The sequence below is a fragment of the Muscardinus avellanarius genome (assembly GCF_963383645.1).
Source record: "Muscardinus avellanarius genome assembly, chromosome: 22".
In the NCBI taxonomy this organism is placed as follows: domain Eukaryota; kingdom Metazoa; phylum Chordata; class Mammalia; order Rodentia; family Gliridae; genus Muscardinus; species Muscardinus avellanarius.
Genome location: NC_137808.1, coordinates 6,984,705 through 7,001,116, shown reverse-complemented (window position 1 = coordinate 7,001,116; position 16,412 = coordinate 6,984,705). Strand labels below are relative to the sequence as shown.

The following is a 16,412-nucleotide window of genomic DNA, read 5'->3' as shown; positions in this document are numbered from 1 at the left end:
GCGTTAAACCGTCGGTCGGCGTGGATAACAGCACTGGATGTGAAAGAAGGGGTGATCTACCTTCTAAGGGGTGATCTAACAGCTATGGAGGGGAGAGAGCAGGCTGGGAGCCGGGCCCGGGATCGAGAGAGGACGAGGCCTCAAGTGTCAACTTCCCAGGCCCCGGGGAGCTTCCCCCAGACCCTCCAGCATTAATGGCGGCACGCACGAGTCCCAGATTGACGACATTACACTCCCGTTTCATTTCAAAAGTTAAGCTTTCTGGCACTAGAGCTCTGCGACTCTCAAAGTTTATGATAAGAGAATTTTGAAACCAAATAAGACTCTTGTTTTGCTGGGCAGCTTTGGTGAGGCGAGCAAGCTCCACGGGTCAGGAGAAGGCTCCGTCCGGTTGGCTCGGGCGCCACGGCCAAGGCTGCGCACCAAGGCTGATCAATGCGTTCCTTCTCGCACAGCCTACAGGCCGGGGCCTCTGGGGGCCACGGCACGAGGGCTCCCCCCTGGCTTGTGGACAGCGCCTGCTCAGCAGAGCAGGTGTGCCCCGGGCGTCTCTTCTACGGGCATCACTCCATGAGCCCAGGGCTGCCACGACCCACCACCGCCCGAGGCATCGCGCCTCAACACAGGCTTCGCAACGCACGCATATTCCATGGCGCTTCATCAACACCGCCTGACAGAACACAACGGGCTCCATGACCAGTTGCATTTGACAAACTCTTGGCTGAAGGGCGTTTCTGAGCATAAGACACCGAAAACTCCTTAGCTGTTCCTTGATGGTTTAGCGACTGAGACAAGTTTTGACTGTGTGTGTGTGTGTGTATGTGCATGCGCGCGCGTGTGTGTGTTCTACCTCTGAGCTCTACCTTCAGCCCTTCTTATTTTAGTTTGAAACGGACGCTCACTAAGTTGCTGAGGCTGGCCTTGAACCTGCAATTCTCCCGTCTCAGTCTCCCAAGTACTGTGATTTCCCGCACGGCCGCTGTGCCCAGCTGAGCTGGATGACCCAGGAGAGTGCAATGAGGCCTCAGCTGTCAGAGTACATCTCAGGAGACCTGGCCAACAAGAGCTGGTATGTTCTTCCTGCTTGGTCTTGACCCAGTTTCTGGAGTTGGTGGTACTGGGGCTAGAACCCAGGGCCTCGCGCACATGGGGCCCGCGCTCCGCCACTGAGCCACCGCCCGCTGGGGTTGGTCTACATGAATCCACCAGCAGCCCTTCTTAGGTCACAAGACTGGCAGCGCGTCTGCCCCTCCTCCTACTCTGCAGTCCGTGCTCTGCCCTGCCGGGTTGGGCGGCTTGATCCAGAATGTGGGTCCTTGTTTTGCACATTTTCCAGCTATTGCCAGAGCCCAGAACATCACTGTAACATTAAATTTTCTAATTAAGCTTTAGAGACAATCTGTGAAGAAATTTCCAAATGAAGTGTGTGTGTGAGCCCCGAAACACATCAAAGCAGATACAGACCAAGTACTAGCAGTGATTCAATCAAAGCTACCGCCAGGCACGGGGCTGCATGCCTGTAATCCCAACAACTCCCAAGGCCGAGGCAGGAGGGCCTCAAGTTCGAGGCCAGCCTGGGCAATACAGCAAGATCGTGCCACAACATTTTAAAAAAGGAAGCCAAGGATGTCGCTCAGTGGTAAAACGCCTCCGAGTTAAAATCCCAATACTGGAAAAAAGAAAGAGGAAAAGAAAAAAGCCACAGAACAGGGCTTGAGACGCGCCACGCTGCCTCCAGCAAGGACGCGAAACGCAAAGGCTTCCGTGAGCGGGGCAAGGTCTCTTAGCATTTATCTTTCTGGTCCTCAAACAGACCTTCTAAGGTTTTAGGGGGACCCAGCACTAGCTATACTTTCAGGGCAGACGGGCTTTGTCCTGCCGTGGGAGAGCTGGCGAGGCCGTGCGAAGGCTAATCCATGGCTGGGGTCAGGGTGGACAGTGGCGTCCTCCCATGGAGACTCGAGGGGCGGCCGGGGCGGAGGGGGCGGCACGTACCCAGGGACACCCCGCCTTGTCCAGAGCGACTCTGTGCACACTGACAATGGCCTCAACCGCAGCCCAAATCGCTCAGCGCTCCGTGGAAAGGCCCCCTTTTCTCACTTTCTTGACCCGGGGCGGAGCCACAGAGGCCACCCCGGCGGCCCCATGCTCATGGCTGAGTGGGCCAGGGATGGCAGAGCTTCTGCTCCTGACTCCTGGCCCCCTTGGCATTTCTTCCCTCTCTGTGCTGTTGGCCGGAAAACTGCCAGGAGCCCAGCAAAGACTCTTAAGGCGGAGGAGGCGGGCCTGCTGGGAAAGGCTGAGGTCAGCTCTTGCCTGTGCTCAGCCAGGATAAGGGGGCCTTTGTTTCAGCTCAACTGTGAAAATGAGAAAATGCCTCTGGCCTGACAAACCAGAAACCCGCACAGCCCAGGTCAGGCCTCGACCTTGGCTTAAAGGCACCGCACTCCATCAGCAAAGCGCTTCCAGGAAACTCCGAGGCGCGCTGAGGGCTGGCAAGGCCGCTGCCCGACACCCCAGACGCGCCCCCCGTCCTGAGACGCGGCCCGAGCGCCACGCTGCCGTCGTATTTTTGAAAGTAAGCTCACATAATTGACTTACACTGAGGGGAGAGTTGAACAAGAAGAGAAAGCGTTCTAATTTTAGAACATCTCGTTTTCTGAGTTAGTTACTTGGGATAACTAAAAATAGGGCCGTACAATATCCTCTGAAATCCACAGGACACTTTGGGAATACTAACAGGACTGTGCGTGAAAGTCCTAAAGGACAGCGAGCCTTGCGCCAGCCCTTCCCGCCCAGGCCGTGCCAAGGAGGGCGTGGCGCGGAGGTTGGAGGAGTCGGCCCCACAGTCCTTGATTTGTGAAGTTGGCATGGGGGGGGGGGGCAAGACAAGTGTCTTCACGGACTTGAAGCAAATTCTAGAATGTTCCAGCTCGACTCTTTTAAGCTAATGTTAGAATCAGCTTGTGCCGCTAACTTAAAATTGAGTCAGAGGCGCCAAACAGGAAATAATCAAGCATGCACTTTCCAGCCGGGCGTGGTGGCGCACCTTGTCATCCCAGCATTTGGGAGGCGGAGACAGGAGGACCGTGGTTCGTGGACATGTACTACTTAGTACTACTCAGCTACTTAGCGAGGCCCTTCGCAACTCAGTGAGACCCTGTTTCCAAATAAAGAATAAAAAAGGGCTGGGGTGTAGCTCAGAGGTCAAATGTCCCTGGGTTCCATCCCCAGTACCACAAAAAAAGAAAGAGAGGGAGAGAGAGAGAAAGAAAGAGAATTCACTTCCCTATTTTCCTGAGAATTCAGAAAAACCAGGATGGGGGGCAGCCCAGTGGCACGGAGCAGGCCTTGGCCTACACACAAGCTTGGTTTCCGTCTCCAGCACCTCAGAGCAAAAGAAAAGCCTTCTTTGTTCCTGTGGGGGTCTCACCTGTCCAATGAGGCCACGCCGGGCCCCTGTCCCTGTGGGGAGCAGCCCTGGCGGGCAGAGGACCCTTCGTGGCCTCCTTCCCCTCCGCCCTCCTCCCTCCGAGGCCTCAGGCCCCCACAGCATCAGCACTGTGAGCACAGGGCTCAAGCCAGTGCCTATCCAAAGCCACTCGGCCTTGAGGTTCCCCAGGACACGAGCCGGCGCAGGGCCCGTGCGCGGCTGACATCCACGCAGCACAGGCTCCGGGCTCGCACGGCCGGGGGCCGGGCCCACAACCCGCCAGCGGCTGCGTGGCCTTGAGACCGCACAAGCCGCCTCACGGGGCACGTGGATGTGGAGGGTCCCACGCGCGCGCGCACAGGGCCCTGCTGGACACGGCGAGGGCTCCATGGCTGCTGTTATTCATAAGCCCTCGGTGGGAGGAGGGGAGAGAGCCCGGCAGTACAAAAATAAAACAAAATGAGCCCCTGATGCAGAGGCTCTGCGATGCCCGGCTGCGGAGCGGAGACCGTGTGCGCTCTGGCGTGGGGAAGCCGCGCCTCGCAGGCTGCCTGGCCGGGAACCACCAGCTCGCCAACAGAGGTGTACCATTCTTTACCTTGCGAGTCCCCGCCACTCGCTGGGTCACGATGCCTAAGCAGCCCCGACCTTCCAATTCCCTCCGGGTTCAGTTTTAATGCGAAATCAGAAGCTACCGCCGTCGCGTTCACGGGCGCTTGTGAGGTCGACGGTGCCCTGGTAAGTAGGTCCATGACAAAGGAGCGGCCACAGAATCCCAGACAGCAATGGCGGGCACACCAGGTCAGCATCTAAGGAGCGCAGCCCTCCCGCCTGGCGAGCCCTGGGCCCTGCCTGCCCACGGCCACAGGCAGCCGCGCTGCAAGCGGGAACCACTGGCCAGAGGGGCAGCCGCGTCCTCTCGATAGAGTCTAGTCCAAGCCAACACTGAAGTGACTCAGAGCCAACCGCAAGCCAGACACCAGCACAGCCAAGTGCCGCGCTAGGTATGCGAGGTCCATCCCCAAAGCCGTGGGGGTTCCACGGGCCCGACGCGGCCGTGGCGCTGTTAAAGTCGCTGGTTTTAGTCGGGCATGGTAACGTGCACCTCGAAATCTAGTGCTTAGGAGGCCGAGAAAGGAGGATGGTGGCTCAAGGGCAGAACTTAGCAAGAACCTGTTTTAAAACTGGAAAATAGCACCTGGGCGTGGTGGCGCACGCTTGCAATCCCAGCATTTGGGAGGCCGAGGCAGGAGGATCGCGGTTCACGGACAGCCTCAGCTACTTAGTGAGGCCCTTTGCAACTCAGTGAGACCCTGTTACAAAATAAAGAATAAAAAATAAGAGCTGGGGATGTAGCTCAGAGGTAGAATGCCCCTTGGTTCCATGCTCGGTGCTATAAAAAATAAAATAAAATTGAAAAATAGCTGGGTGTGTAATCCCAGGGCTTGGGAGGTTGAGAAAGGAAGGTCACAGGTTCAAGCGCAGCCTCAGCAATTTGGTGAGACTCCCAGCAACCTAGTGAGACCTTATTTCAAATTAAAAAATAAGATAGGGCTGGGGTTATCGCTCAGAGGTAGAATGCTCTGGGCTCAATCAAAAATACAAATAATATAAATAATAATAAAAATAAAAGGGCTAGGGGTGTAGCTTGGAGGAAGAATGTCCCAGGGTTCAACCTCCAGTACCACAGGAGGGAAAAGGCCGCTGTTTTCCTCTCACACAGGAAGGCTAGTCCCAGCTCCGATACTTTGGGCACACCACCTTTCAGGGCCTCCGTTTCTACTGCTTATGAGACGGGCAGACTCTAGGCAGGAAGGCTGGTGACGGTGACAGGAAGACAGGGTCCTAGGTGAAGGCTACTCGGTGAGCGGCTCAGAAAGCGACCTCCCTGCTCAGGGCCGCCGGGGCCGCCCGTCAGCCCAGAGGCCTCAAAGCCAGCGTGGAGCGCGCGGCGTTCCGCTCCTCACCCTAGCCTCCCCGAGGTTTCCTTCTGTCGCAGAGACAGAGAGGCTTCCCGACGGGCCCCATGGCGCCGATGGGCGCCGGCACCGCGTCCTGGCTGCGGGGAGAGGCCACCAAGGAGCAGACCACACAGAGCCCGGGCAGAAGGGGCCGCGGGGGCCACGCGAGGAAACATTCCGGGGCGCCGGCAGGCTTCCTAAGGGAGGTTTGGGGTTTTGCTTTTGGAGGTGGGCTCATCCTCGTTTACATATTCAAAACAGTGAGCTGAACCCACCAAGATGGAGGGACCTAAAACTCCATGCACACGGAAATCGACAAGCCCACGAAACTGTACAGGCTGTAGAGGGGGCCGTTCCGGGATTAGAACCCAAGGCCTTGCGTGTACTGGCCAAGTAATCCACCACTGACTGAGCCCGAGAGCTGTGGGTCTGGGGCTTTGTTTTGTTTTGTACTGGGGATTAAAGCCAGGGGTGTTCTACTTCCGAGCCATACTCCTGGCCCTATTTTTTTATTTTGAAATAAGATCTCACTAAGTTGCTGAGGCTGGCCTCCGACCTGTGATCCTCCTACTTCAGCCTCCAAGTACTGAGATTATAGGCCTGTGCCACCAGGCCTGGCTCCATAACTGTGTTTAATTTTGAATTCAAGGCACCACATGTGGCTGGTGTTCACTCAAGTCTGACGGCAGAGAGAGCACGGTGACACTAAGTCGCTACGCAAGGCTGCGTGACCCCCGTAACCCCACAGGAACGATGGCGCCCGGAGTCCAGGTCTCAGCTTCTGACTGCTATGCCCCACCAAAGGGCCCAGGGCTCCCTGGAGAAATGGCTGCTTCCAAGGCTCGAGCAGGTAGGTCAGAAGCAGAGTCTAGAGTGTCCACGCTGAAGCAGAGCCAGAAAACCAAGACTCTGACATTCCTGCAGGGAGCTCACGCCCCTCCGCCCCAGCCTAGCCCTGTTTCTTTCCAAATGACAGAATATTTGTGGCCTCTCAAATAGACACTCATGTTCTTGGCACTTTCCTTAAAAAAAAAAATCACAACCCCAAAAAAAATCCATTTCTCAAGGTCATCATATAAACAGGATGATTCATTACAAACTCAATTAACAAACTCGATTAACGGCCTATAATCAGGGCAACTCATCATAAACTCAGCTCACAGGGACCAATGAAGGACGCGTCTCCTTCTCCAAGTCCATGGAGAAATCGCTAAGGAAGCTGGTCTTCTTCCCTCCCCTGTCCCCAGACCAGACGAGACTGCGTCTCACTCAGCTGCGTCCCGGGGGCTCAATCCGCTGGGCCTCTGCGAAATGCACCCCCCGTGACGGCTACGAAGAGACGCAGCCCAGACCACGCGTCTCCGAGACCCTCTTCGCGAGCAGCTGACATCTTTGCTCACTCCCTCCCTGGAATCATGGTGGTTCCTTTAGTAAAATAAATAAACAAAACACATTTTCATGACATGTCATTAGCAAAATCTAGGAAAATAAAAGCACAGAGGATCCTTTTGTAATCTCCTTAAAGAGACAAAACCCCCGGAACCTTCTTTTCCAAACAGAAATTAATTCAGAAATTATTAAGCCGGGCGTGGTGGGCACGCTTGTCATCCCCGCGCTTGGGAGGTGGAGACAGGAGGATCGCGCGAGTTCGAGGCCAGCCGCGCTGGCTTAAGAGACCCTGTTTCCAAATTTAAAAAATATAAAAATAGGTCTGGGAGTGTAGCCCAGAGACAGAAGGGCTTGCAGGAACCCCAGTACCACCAAAAAATAAAAATAATAAATAATAAATAAATAGCCAGGCGTAGTGGCGCACACTTGTAATCCTAGTACTTGGGAGGCTGAGACAGGAGCATCGCAGGTTTGTGGCCAGCCTCAGCTACTTAAGGACGCCAGACCCTGTTTCAAAATAAAGAATAAAATGGGGCTGCAGGGTGTGGCTTGGAGGTAGAATGCGCCTGGGTTCAATCCTCAGTACTGCAAAAATAAATAAATAAAAAAAGGCGGTGGCTGAGGGTGTAGCTCTGTGTTACAGCAGTTCTGGGCTCAATCCCCAGCACCACGAAAATAAATAAATAAATGACAAACGGTTAAGATGATACATTTTATGATATGTATATTTAGCCACAATAAAAAAAAAAAGAAGGGGAAGAAGCCAGCTAGTTGCTATGACCTGGGAGAGCTAACAGAGCAGGGTGCTGTTCTCCTTCCTAAGACTCTGCATAATGATGCCAGGGGTTGAACATCCAGTTTAACAATTCTACTTGTGCTATTTACTCAGAATTATTTATGGTGTCGTCATAGACCTGAACTCCAAGGTCCCACTTGTCATCACCCAAGGAGTTACAAATATTAGTCACCTCTAAATAACTCTACGGGAAAGTCCTTTTATTATCCCCATAAAGAAGGCGGGATGTGAAGGCGGGATTTAGTTCAGACTAAAATGCTGACTCTCGAGCCCCAAATTAACTACCCCCTACTCTGATTCTCTACTATCACCAACACCTGAAAAATGGAATCGTTAAGAACAAGAATGGCAGCCGGGCGTGGTTGGTGGCGCACGCTTGTAATCCCTGTGCTTGGGAGGCTGAGACAGGAGGATCGCTTGGGTTAGAAGCCGGCCTCAGCTACTTAGTGAGGCTCTCAGCAACTTAGTGAGACCCCGTTTCCAAATAAAGTATAAAATAGGTCTGGGAGTATAGCCCGGAGGTAGAAAAGCCTCTGGGTTCCACCCCCAGGACCCCCCCCCCAAAAAAAAAGGAATCGTTAAGAACAAGAATGGCTTCCAGCACCTGAGTGGTGGGCTGTGCCAAGCTCCCTGCTATTCTAGCTCGAAAGCTCAAAAAGTTGTGTTTATCAGCTATCACCACTGCCGCTTCCCAAATAAAGACACTGGCCCAGAACAGCCAAGGGGCACAGGGTGGCAGAATGAGGGTTCGGCCCGATCCCCGATCGAAGACGGTCAAAAATAAAACAAAAGGGATCAAATGTCTTATTTGGGTTTGGGGAGAGAGAGCAGGAGAAGATAAGGACCCCAGAGAAATGGCTCCGGGACCCAGCTGCCAGCCTCTCCGGGCTCGCAGGGCACCGTGCGCACAGGCCCTGCTGCTGCCGGATTCCTGACTGTAGCAAATTCCAGGGCCCCAGACTGCAGGCTCAGCCTGTGACTAACACCGCTGAGATTTATGCAGGGATAAATACCTCTGTCAGTCTTATGACTGAGCACAACAGCCCCAGCATTGGAGCGCAAGGAATGCAGGGACGGGGCGGGGGCGGCCCGGGGCTGCAGGAGCCCTGCCTCCGCCTCCGCCTCCGCCTGGCCCGCCTCCCCAAGCCCAAGCAGCAGCCGCCTGGGAAATCAGGGCTAGGGAGAGCAGGAGGAGGGTCGCGGGCAGGGCCTTTGTACCTGGACACAGAGAGCTGCTCCTCCCGCAATCAAAGCAACACCACCATACCTGCCAAGATGCTAGGCTTTGGTGGCGCCAAATGGCTGCACAGGGCTGGCCGCCGTGGACTCTGAGGGGCGGCTGGCCGAGACGCTCCCCTCGCCAGGGCTGTGTTGAGGTGGGGGCCTGTGTGTGTGTGGGGGGGGGGGGGGCGCCCTGCAGAACACAGTGCTCAGAAGCTAAACAGGGGCCGGAGAGAAGCCTGGTCCTATTGCCCAGACCCACAGAATTTCAGCTTCAACCTCTGCATTTTGCAGAACGGGAAACTGAGTCCCAGAGGTGTCAAATGTTGGCGACTGGTGAAGGGCTGCCACCCAGGTCTCCGGGGGCCCTTATCACAAACACAAGTAGCCAGCGGCTGGGAGCACGCACAACCAGGAGCCCCCCCCACCCCCCATAAAGACAGTTACCAGGCACTGAGGGCATTCAATGCACACAGGCAGGAAAAGCCAAGCTTCTTAGACACTCACCCCTGGGAGCTCATAGGGAGAAAGACGCAACACGGGAGTCGGAAGGAACTAAGGCTGCGTCTTTCCACGAGTTATTCAAGCCACTTTAATACCTCCGCAGCCAGGCGTGGTGGCGCACGCTTGTAATCCCGGTACTTGGGAGGCTGAGCCAGGATGATCGCAGGTTCTTGGCCAGCCTCAACTTAGCAAGACCTTGTTTATATATATATATATGAAGCTAATCAGAGGTAGACTGCCCTTGGGTTTGATTCCCTAGTACCAAAGCAAAAGAAAAGATAAAAATAAAAAATAGGTCTGCAGATAAGCACCACCGACCTTTGATAGGTGATATCCTTTGCGGGCAACCTGTAAGAACTTTATCACGGGCACAGAATTCCAAAAGAGACGGGGTCCCAGTCCCCGGTGGGCACTTACAGATGGGGGCTGAAGATGCGGCTCATCTTGGAGACGTGGTCGTTTTCACAGTCGAGGTCCTCCTCCCCGGGCTCCAGGCTGAACTTCCTCTTGCTGGGGCTGATGGGCGGAGGGCCGGTGCGGTGGCTGCCCAGGGCCGGCACCACCGGGAGGGTCTGCATTCTGGGTTCCCCCCGGAGAGCAGCTTCACCTACGCAGAGACAGAGATCATGTGATCACGCAGGCAGGGGAGAGGCGCCCCCACCTCGGTCCCCAGGCTCCCCGCCCGCCCGCCCAGCCCCTTGCAAAATGCTCCCAGTGGAAAGATTTTGGCAACAGGACGGGCGGCCTGCCATGCTCGGGACGTGGTCCGGGCGCTCAACCGCTGCCAAGCAGGAGACATTTGACATCAACGTGGTTTTCAAGCACAGTCGCTCTTTAGGGTAGAGTTTAAAATGAAAAGTTGCAATAAAACAGCAAAGGAGAGAAAAACAACAGCCTTTGCCACAAACAACCTCAGACGTTAACCTAAAAACATGGAAGGTCTTTTCAGCCGCAGGTACTCAACTCTGCAACCTCCGGGAATGCCCTTGCTTGGTTCTGCAAACCCCTCTCTACGCTGAACTTCCTCTACTTAAAAAGAAAAGTAGGTTATCTTTTAAAAGAATGGGAGAAATACTAGATTAATAGTTCACATTTGCCCCTGAAGTCAAGAGAAATAAAATGTGTGTGTGTGTGTGTGTGTGTGTGTGTGTGTGTGTGTGTGTGTGTGTTGGTTTCTTACAACTGAACCCAGGGGTGCCTACCACTAAGCCATATCCCCAAACCCTTTTGGGGAGGGGTGGTACTGAGGTTCCTGGAAACCCTTCTACCTCCAGGCTACACTCCCAGACCTATTATATACATATTTTTTTAATTTGGAAGCAGGGCCTCTTAAGCCAGCACAGCTGGCTTCGAACCAGCGCACTACTCCTGTCTCTGCTTCCCAAGCGCGGGGATGACAAGCGTGCGCCACCACGCCCGGCTCCCCAGCCCCTTTTATTTTTTAAGGCCGGGTCTCTGTAAGTAACCAAGGCGAGCCTCAAAACTGCACTCTTCCTGCCTCAGCTTCCTGAGTCCTCCCAAGTCCTTGGATTACAGGCAAGTGCTATTGCATCCAGCCAAAAAGGAGTAAGGAATAAACATTTTACTCTTAACTAAAAATGGCATGTGAAAGAATACAATTTTCAGCATATAATTTGCGTTAAGCTCATTACCTGACTCTGCGCACTTCTCCAAACACTTTCCAAAGTCAAGACACCCAGATTAGGGATCTCTCTGATTTTGATCTGAGCTAGCGTCTCGGTACCCCACCAGCTCTAAAGAGGCTTCACACGAGGAGATAACCGTGTGCCTCATTATACACTAAAATAAGCATGAACTTTCCCAATAAAAAAATGGTTTAGTAACTGTCTAAAATTCATAAACAAGAGTAATAATTACTTCAAAAGAGAAACGTCAAAATTTCTAAGCCCCACGGGGGCAGGCACCTAACATTTTCACAAATAATGCCCCTTTTGTTGAGCAATGCAAGTTGGTCGCTGAGGTCTGACCAATTTTGTTTCCTCTCGGTCACAATCTGAGAGTAATATCAGGACAGAGTCAACTCCGTCTGAGGCCTTGTGGTACCTAAGAAAAGAAACCTTTGTTTGCCACTACTAATTTTCATATCATTGCAGATGTGTCGACAGCTTCAACAGTCCTTCACTTCATCCACATATGACAAATGGGATTCTGTTAGGCAAAGGAGAGAGGGAGGGAGACGCCTTCTGAGTATTTACCAGGAAAAATAAAAACCCAGCCAAGGTAGTCAGTAAGACAGAAACTCACAAATATACAGTGACCCGTAATACACCTCCAGGCAAGGTTTCTTGTAAGGATTTTGGCCCCAAAGCAAACTGGAACTTTCCATTTTAAAATGAAATATCTAAAAAGCAAATCCTGAGCCGGGTGTGGTGGTGCACGCTTGTCATCCCAGCATTCGGGAGGCTGAGACCAGAGGATCCCAGTTCATGGACAGCCTCAGCTACTTAGTGAGACCCTGTTTCAAAATAAAAAATAAAACATAGGACAGGGGGTGTAGCTCGGAGGTCGAATGCCCCTGGGTTCCATCCCCAGACCCACAAAATAAAAATAAATAAAAATAAAAAGCAAATCCTGTGCTAGCCTGCTACACCAAAACAATACTACACTAAAACAAAATAATACTTTGGCCGGCCTCTCCTTCCTATTTACCGACTTTTGGTTTTAAAAAAAAAAAACAAAGCGGGGCTCATCTTTGTACCTTGATAGATTAGAAACGGTTCTTTCCAGACAACCCCTCCTTCTTTCTTGTACTTCCTCCCCCACAGAGACAAAAGGGTGTTTCAACAAGGTAAGCTGCCATAGCCCCAGCCCAGGAAACTTTGTGAGGAGCCCCGAGGACACCCCAGGAACTCAGCAACTGCAAGCCAAGCTTCGTGTCAAAGCGGCCCGGGGCTGACGGCGCCCTGCCCGGCGTTTCTCAACACCTTGGCAGAGAGACCCGGGGATGTGGGGGGCTGCTCAGCCTGGACCCCTGAGCTCTGGCCACCGGGTAGCATCAGCGGCCTGCCGGGGAGCAACAGAGGTTGCTACAGGAAACAACAACCACAGCAACAAATTCAAATGTGTCCCAAAAGGGAGCCGCCATGCACGACAACAGGGCTGAGTGTGACGAAAAAGCAGGAGGAGCTCTCGGGCGGAGAACGACGTTCCCACGTACCCATGGCCGCCCTGGCGAGCGCCTCCTGCTTGCTGTATTTCAGGTTCATTGACTGGACAAAGAAGTCCCTGGGATCCTCAGAATGACCGGGAAGCGCCGCCGGGAACTGGCCGGCACACATCTTTCATAGGACGTCAGTACACCCCTGCCTCTCGTGGTAGATGAGATTACCATGCCCCAAACATGGCGTTGCTAACCCAGGGTACCTGGAGGTAGCCAATCAGACTGACGCCTGCCCTGAACACTGGACCAAGGGGCAGAAGGGGGAAATCCATACCGAGAAAGAAAGGTAGACACGGTCCGGCCAGCTGAGTTCATGTTTGGGCCCCTGCACCCTGAGAGCAGTTGATAGGGCTGTGTGTGCGGCTAAGGACAGTTTAAACCATTCTGAGAGCCAGGATCACACCTGTCATCCAGCACTTGGGAGGCTGAGACGGGAGGCTCGCAGGTCCAACGCCAGGCTCAGCAACTTAGGAGACCTGTTTCCAAATAAAAAATAAAAAGGGCTGGCGCTATAGCTCAGAGGCAAAGTGACCTTGGGTTCCGTCCCCAATACCGGCCTTCTTCCCCAAAAAAAGGCTATTTTAGTAGGGGTTGAAGGTGTAACTGAAAGTCAGCATTTGTGCTTAGCATGGGGGGGGGCCCCAAGCTGCAGTCCTGGCACCAAACACAGACACACAAAATAATTCATTAAAAATTAATAAAATCAAGCAGATCATTTGTTCTGCGGGTCACGATACTTGTATCCTAATCTCAGTCCATCCTTTATCAAGGGCCAGGGAACACAGGCACGTGGTTCTTCTCTCTGGGCCTCCTTCACCGGGGCATGGAGCAGTTGGCAAGCCTCCAGCCTCAGAACAAATGGGCACCCCAACTCTGCACCGCAGTCCTGTGGTCAATCAAGTGGCCAACCCACCCACTGACCTTTACCAAGAAGTCGTTACTTGTGTAGTCGTGAAGGAACCCAGCGGGAGCCAAAGGGTGACGCTCAGACGCTATAGGTTTTGAAAACCCAGCCAGGCGGGGTGCGCACGCTTGTCATCCCAGCACTCGGGAGGCTGAGACGGGAGGATCGCGGTTCGCGGACAGCCTCAGCCACTTAGTGAGGCCCTTTGCAACTCAGTGAGACCCTATTTCAAAATAAAGAATAAAAAACAGGGCTGGGGTTATGGCTTGGAGGCAGAATGCCCCTGGGTTCCATCCCCAGTAGTGCAAAAAAAGAAAGAAAGAAAGAAAGAAAGAAAGAAAGAAAGAAAGAAAGAAAGAAAGAAAGAAAGGGAAGGATCTAAATATACATTTCTCCAAAGATACACAAGTGGCCAATAAGCCTGTGGGAAGAGGCTGGACATCCTTAGTCACCGAGAAACATAACTCAAGGCCACCAGGGACTGTGACGGAGTCACGCCCACTAGGGGGTCGAGGGTCAAAGGCTTGGCGAGGGAGTGGGGAGTCGGGACTCCAGGGCCACCGCTACAGAAAACGCTTCTGCGTTTCCTCAAATGGTTTGAGAATAAGTTACCACAAAACCCATCCATCTTGCTCCGGGGTGTGTGCCCAAGAGAAATGGAAATGTGCTCGCCCAAAAGCGCGTACATGGATGTTCACGGCAGCACTGGTCATGACAGGCAAGAAGCAGGCTCGTGCCCTCGCGTGGGACGGCGGGTTAGGAGTGGCTGGGCCCGCAGGGGAGCGGGCGCAGGAGCTAATGAAGGTGCAGACTCGGGGCTTTCAGCTCATGGTGAACCATTCAGGAACCGGTAAGTCTCCCTAAGGATGCGACCCCTCCCGTCCAGACTAAGAATGAATGAATATAAATAAGGGTTTTGTGTGCGTGAGGCGCTGGGGACTGAACCCAGAGGCCTTCTACCTCCAAGCTACGCTCCCCAGCCCTGTTTTGTTGTTTTATTTGGAAACAGGGTCTCACTAAACTGCTGAGAGCCGCACTAAGTTGCCGGGGCTGGCTTCGAACCTGCGATCGTCTCAGCCTCCCAGGGACTAAGATTACAGGGATGTGCACCACACCTAGCTAAGAAGGCGGCGCCAAGTCCTGAGATCCACGAGTGAAAAGGAGGCAAAAGCAGGAAGAGGAGCTTGAGGATGGGCCCTGGCGGGTTCCCAGCGAGCTCTAGGAAGGGCCCTGCTTCTTCTGTTTACCACACTGGGATCCACCAAGGCCGAAGCTTCGAAGTGACCGACTGGTGTGTTTCAATGGTCAAGACTGTCCTTTTCTTGGAGGGACAGTACTTAAAGGCAGATGATAAAAGACTCGGTATTATAACATCTTTCTCTCTCGCAGATTTTTCACACTTGTTAATGAATAAGAACAGGTATCTAGGAACTGACCCTGAAATTTAAAAAAACCTTTTGCTATCTATACTTACATCTTTCTACAGTTGGACATTATTCAAGTCATACAAATATCTGTGTTGTAAATTTTTGTTTGTTTTTTGCAGGTTTGGGGATGGAGCCCAGGGGCATTTGACCTCCGAGCTATACCCCCTGCCCTATATTTTTATTCTTTATTTTGAAACAGGGTCTCACTGAGTTGCAGAGGGACTCACTAAGTAGCTGAGGCTGTCTACGAACTGCGATCCTCTGATCTCAGCCTCCTGAATGCTGGAATTACAAGTGTATGCCACCGCGCCCGGCTTGTAGAATTTTTAAAACAGTATTGATTAAGTTTAAAAGAAATAAAACCAGAGAGCAGCTTGAGGCTGCACAGGTGTCATCGGATGCCTAGCAAGCCCCCCTCAGCTTTTAATCGGTGCAAGAGAGTTCCACTCTGAAGGCTGTGCAGGGAGGGCGCTGTCAGAAAAGTGAAGGGTGGCGGTTACACAGCCCCTGACCGCAGGCCGGAGAGCGCTCAGACACCCAAAGGCACTGGTCTTGGGGGCAAGGGCCTTTTTTTCTTCTGTTTTAACTCATACTCTGAATTTCACAATGGCCCTACAATTGAAAAGGGAGAAGGGATTATCTTTCTTCTTCCAATATAAACAAGAGAGGGGAGACTGGAGTTGAGTCACTCAGTATTTCGTTAAGTTTCTCAAGTTGGCTTAACTACAATTGACCATTTAACTATTTTTTTTTTCAAACTCACAATTATAACTAAGGAAAGTGACTTTTTTTTCTGGGTCTGGGGATGGAACCCAGGGGCATCTGACCTCCAAGCTACACCCCCTGCCCTATGTTTTATTCTTTATTTTGAAACCAGGTCTCACTGAGTTGCAGAGGGCCTCACTAAGTAGCTGAGGCTGTCCGCGAACCACGATCCCCCAGTCTTAGCCTCCCGAATGCTGGGATGACAAGCGTGCGCCACCACACCTGACCAAAAAAGACGTTTAATGAAGATAGCTTTGTCTAGGTATATGTTACTGAGTGTGTCCTATAGACAATATGATTTAACTACTGCTCTTCGTCAAAGTAGAAGGTGACAGTTCTAATATACGGAGGAAAAATAATCCTTAGCCATTTTCCCTCAATTGGAGATAGGCAAAGATTGGGCTCAATGTTTCAAAAAAGCAGCATTTACTTATTTCAATGAAAATAAAATTTTTTTAAAGAGAGAAAGTTAAAAGAACATCGCTTCGCTTTCTGGTGTGCTATACATGAAATGATGTTGAGAAAGCAGAAAATCCCGCCTTTGCAGTGAAAATGGCCGAGGAGGCGGAGTGGGAGGGCGGAGACCTGGAGAAGGCGGCGCCAAGTCCTGAGATCCACGAGTGAAAAGGAGGCAAAAGCAGGAAGAGGAGCTTGAGGATGGGCCCTGGCGGGTTCCCAGCGAGCTCTAGGAAGGGCCCTGCTTCTTCTGTTTACCACACTGGGATCCGCCAAGGCCGAAGCTTCGAAGTGACCGACTGGTGTGTTTCAATGGTCAAGACTGTCCTTTTCTTGGAGGGACATAAGACAGTGTGTCCGAGAGCAGACAAAATA

General features: G+C 52.7%; 1 protein-coding gene across 1 annotated transcript in view; it reads right to left on the bottom strand.

The window, feature by feature from the left end:
• Positions 1-16,412, bottom strand: part of VGLL4 (vestigial like family member 4) — a gene marked incomplete at both ends in the record, with an annotated part of 63,041 nt that overhangs the window by 15,014 nt on the left and 31,615 nt on the right. The window contains 1 exon segment of the mRNA XM_080718081.1: positions 9,722-9,911. Within this exon segment, the coding sequence (XP_080574207.1) occupies positions 9,722-9,911 (190 nt within the window).